Source organism: Panicum virgatum, chromosome 5N (assembly GCF_016808335.1).
Source record: "Panicum virgatum strain AP13 chromosome 5N, P.virgatum_v5, whole genome shotgun sequence".
Classification (NCBI taxonomy): Eukaryota; Viridiplantae; Streptophyta; class Magnoliopsida; order Poales; family Poaceae; genus Panicum; species Panicum virgatum.
Window position 1 is genome coordinate 25,411,913 of NC_053149.1, and position 3,162 is coordinate 25,415,074.

The window sequence follows — 3,162 nt, forward strand, 5'->3', positions numbered from 1 at the left end:
GGCCTATGAATCTTTGAGAGCTGTTAGAGGCCAAATTGTAGCAGATTTCATTGTTGAACATCGGATTAATGAAGTCGGCTATACTACTTGCACACCATGGAAGTTGTTCTTTGATGGATCGGCTTGCGATGATGGTCAAGGAATTGGTGCCGTTCTTATCTCTCCGAATGGCACTATTTTTGAGTTCTCAAACCGGTTGGAAGAAGAGCGCACGAATAATCAAGTTGAGTATGAAGCACTTCTATTTGGCTTGGAATTATTGGAATCAATCGGTGTTAAACATATGGAAGTTTATGGTGATTCACTTCTGGTGGTGCAGCAAGTATCTAAGGTATGCTAATGCTATAATGGATCTTTAAATGCATAGCTTGATAGATGTCTTGATATTATCTCTTGCTTTGATGAATTTGTAATCCGACATGTTCCTTTTTATGTAGTATACTCTTCTTCGGATATGAATGGTGGTGATTCTGCAGTGAGTCTATCTATCCCAGCGGTCAGCCTGGTCAATTACCGCTCCGCAGCCATCCCAAGATTCAGCAGCTCAAGGTGGTGCTAGCAATGTGACACCCTTTACAGTTTTTTATGCTATGAGACGCTCTTTGATCCTTGCTGCCCTTATTTGTGTGCAGCACCTCTTCCTTGTGACCTTCATCACCAGCATCTGGCCCAAACTTAATTAGTGAAGCTTAGTTTGAAGTTAGGAACCCAAAGTGGAGTATTGAGCCAGCCATGTCCATGAAACTGGAGTCGCCCAAGCTTTTGGTCACCAGACTGACACAGCTACACATAATCCTGATCGTTGCTACCCCAATCAGCTGACCAATGCGCTGACATCACGGAAAGCCATCAACACTGTCATCTGTTTAGTTTTCTTGTTCTTGTTTAGTTGTTTGTAGCTAAAATATCCTATCAAGCCTTAACACCACTATAAAATGGGGCCGTGACCATTGGCCGACTTACCACACGCCTGCAGATAAAGACATCAGCCATCAGGTGCTGAAACTCTGGACTTGGCAGCTCAGGATTGGTGAGAGGGGGCATGGCGCTGGTGAAGGTATTCGGACCGGCGATGTCGACGAACGTAGCAAGAGTGCTGGTGTGCCTCGAGGAGATGGGTGTCTGCTACGAGATCGTCAACATCAACTTTGCCGCTGAGGAGCACAAGGGCCCTGAGCACCTCGCGCGAAACGTATGTGATCCTGACTCCCTGACCTAATAATTTCTTCTTTCTTGGATTTCCTGTTTTACTTGGTACAAAAATAAGAGGTTACCTGTGCATAATCCCGTGCTTATTTTATTAGGATTTAGGAATACACAATTTCTGCCACTTGATTAAACCATTGTCACTTGTCCTTTTTTTCTCTTTTCAGCCATTTGGGCAGATTCCAGCTTTTCAGGATGGCGAGCTAATGCTCTTTGGTGAGTTCCTTTTTAGAGTAAGTTGTAAATTCCAACAGTAATAATGGTTTGATAGAACAATAAACCACCGCATCACTGATCTGGGAAACAAAAGATGGGACGTTTTCATTGTTTTTCTGTAATCAAATAGGGGATGTTGTGTTGCATACTTTATTTTATTTTTGGTAGAAATAATTTTGGAACATATGTCGCGTATCTTGGATTGAGACAAATAAATCACCTTGGTTTGGTAGGTCCTAGGCTATAGCAGGATCGAAAAAAACCGTATTTTCCTTATAATACTACTATCTAAAGGTCCAAAACTTTACACGTCATGATACAGTTCACAGTATGATTAGCATATATATGCTGGCACAAACTATCCTGACAGTTTTGCAACTGATGGTATGGTATCACCCAAAGGTAAATATTATTTTGATGTCTGTACTAACGACTATGCATACAGATAATTAAACATGTGTTTCCGTCTTCTCTAATAGATTCTCGGGCAATTTCAAGGCATGTGCTCCGCAAATACAAGACCGCCGGGGTCGACCTGCTAAGAGAAAGCAACCTCCAAGAGTCTACGCTCGTCGATGTTTGGCTGGAGGTGGAGGCACGCCAGTACGACCCTGCCATTACTCCCATCATCTACCAGCACTATCTTGTGCCGATGCGAGGAGGAACTCCCGACCAGAAGCTCATCGGCGAATGCATCGAGAAGATGAAGAAATTGTTGGGTGTGTACGAGGCACGGCTATCCGAATCGAAGTATCTGGCTGGGGACTTCGTCAGCCTAGCAGACCTCAGTCATTTCTCATACACGGTCTACTTCATGAGGACGCCATATGCATCCGTGTTTGATTCCTACCCGAGTGTCAAGGCATGGTGGCAGGAGCTGATGTCAAGGCCAGCAGTCCAGAGGGTCGTCAGCCTGCTGCCCAAGGAATGATAATCACAAAAAGAGCAGGGCATCCTTTCCTTAACTTACTACGTCAAGTTGCAGTTTTTTTATGTCACAAGCAAAGCATAGAGAGAACTTTCTGTAGCCTATGATTTAGTTTTTGGGGTTGAGGCAAGTTAAACTACTCAGATTTTACCTACTATATAAAAGCTTGTATACATGGTATCTTGGATGTGATGAAGTCTTCCCTTTCCATCAACTACCCATCGCAATGCTGACAAACACCTCCTTTCACCTTGCCGGCGCACTCTTGTCGCTACCCTCTGTCTTTACTAAAAGGTCGGTCGTCATCAACTCTTCGAAAGGAATATCGCTATAGCATATCCCGTAACTGAAGTTTACGTCCTAGCATCAGAAAACTACGTATATAGTACAGAGGTGGAGCATATCCCGTAACTGTAGTATTTTGTTGAATGAGTTTTTTTTATGGAATATCTAGAAGAGCTGCGTATTATTGTATTATTAAGAAGATAATAAAAAAGTGCAAACTCAATACAAAGGGACTCAGAGCCGTAGCTCAAGCCAAAACCAGCACGAACACGAGCCTACTGAGTTGCAATTACACAGAGCGAGTACAATCTTGTGACCGGAGCAATAAAACGTACTATACTCACTAATCGGGGCAGTCAAACGACCGATGTGTTATGCTCCTGCAGAAGCCCAGAGCGAGACTTCTGTTGATGCAATATTGGTGAACACACAAACGCTAAAACACATGGATCGCGGCGATAACTTCACCAGTGAGCAACCCTGGCGACCGGTCAGATCGGTCGTGCCAACCGGTCAGACCGGTCGGA

The 3,162-nt window shown here is 43.9% G+C and overlaps 1 protein-coding gene across 1 annotated transcript; it reads left to right on the forward strand.

Annotated features, from left to right (window-relative positions):
- The first annotated feature begins 953 nt into the window (after positions 1–953).
- Positions 954–2,564, forward strand: LOC120676447 (probable glutathione S-transferase GSTF1). Its single transcript, XM_039957706.1, has 3 exons — positions 954–1,192; positions 1,374–1,422; positions 1,902–2,564. Exons 1-3 carry the CDS (start codon positions 1,043–1,045, stop codon positions 2,351–2,353), a joined length of 651 nt encoding a protein of 216 aa, XP_039813640.1. The 5' UTR covers positions 954–1,042; the 3' UTR covers positions 2,354–2,564.
- Positions 2,565–3,162: the final 598 nt, after the last annotated feature.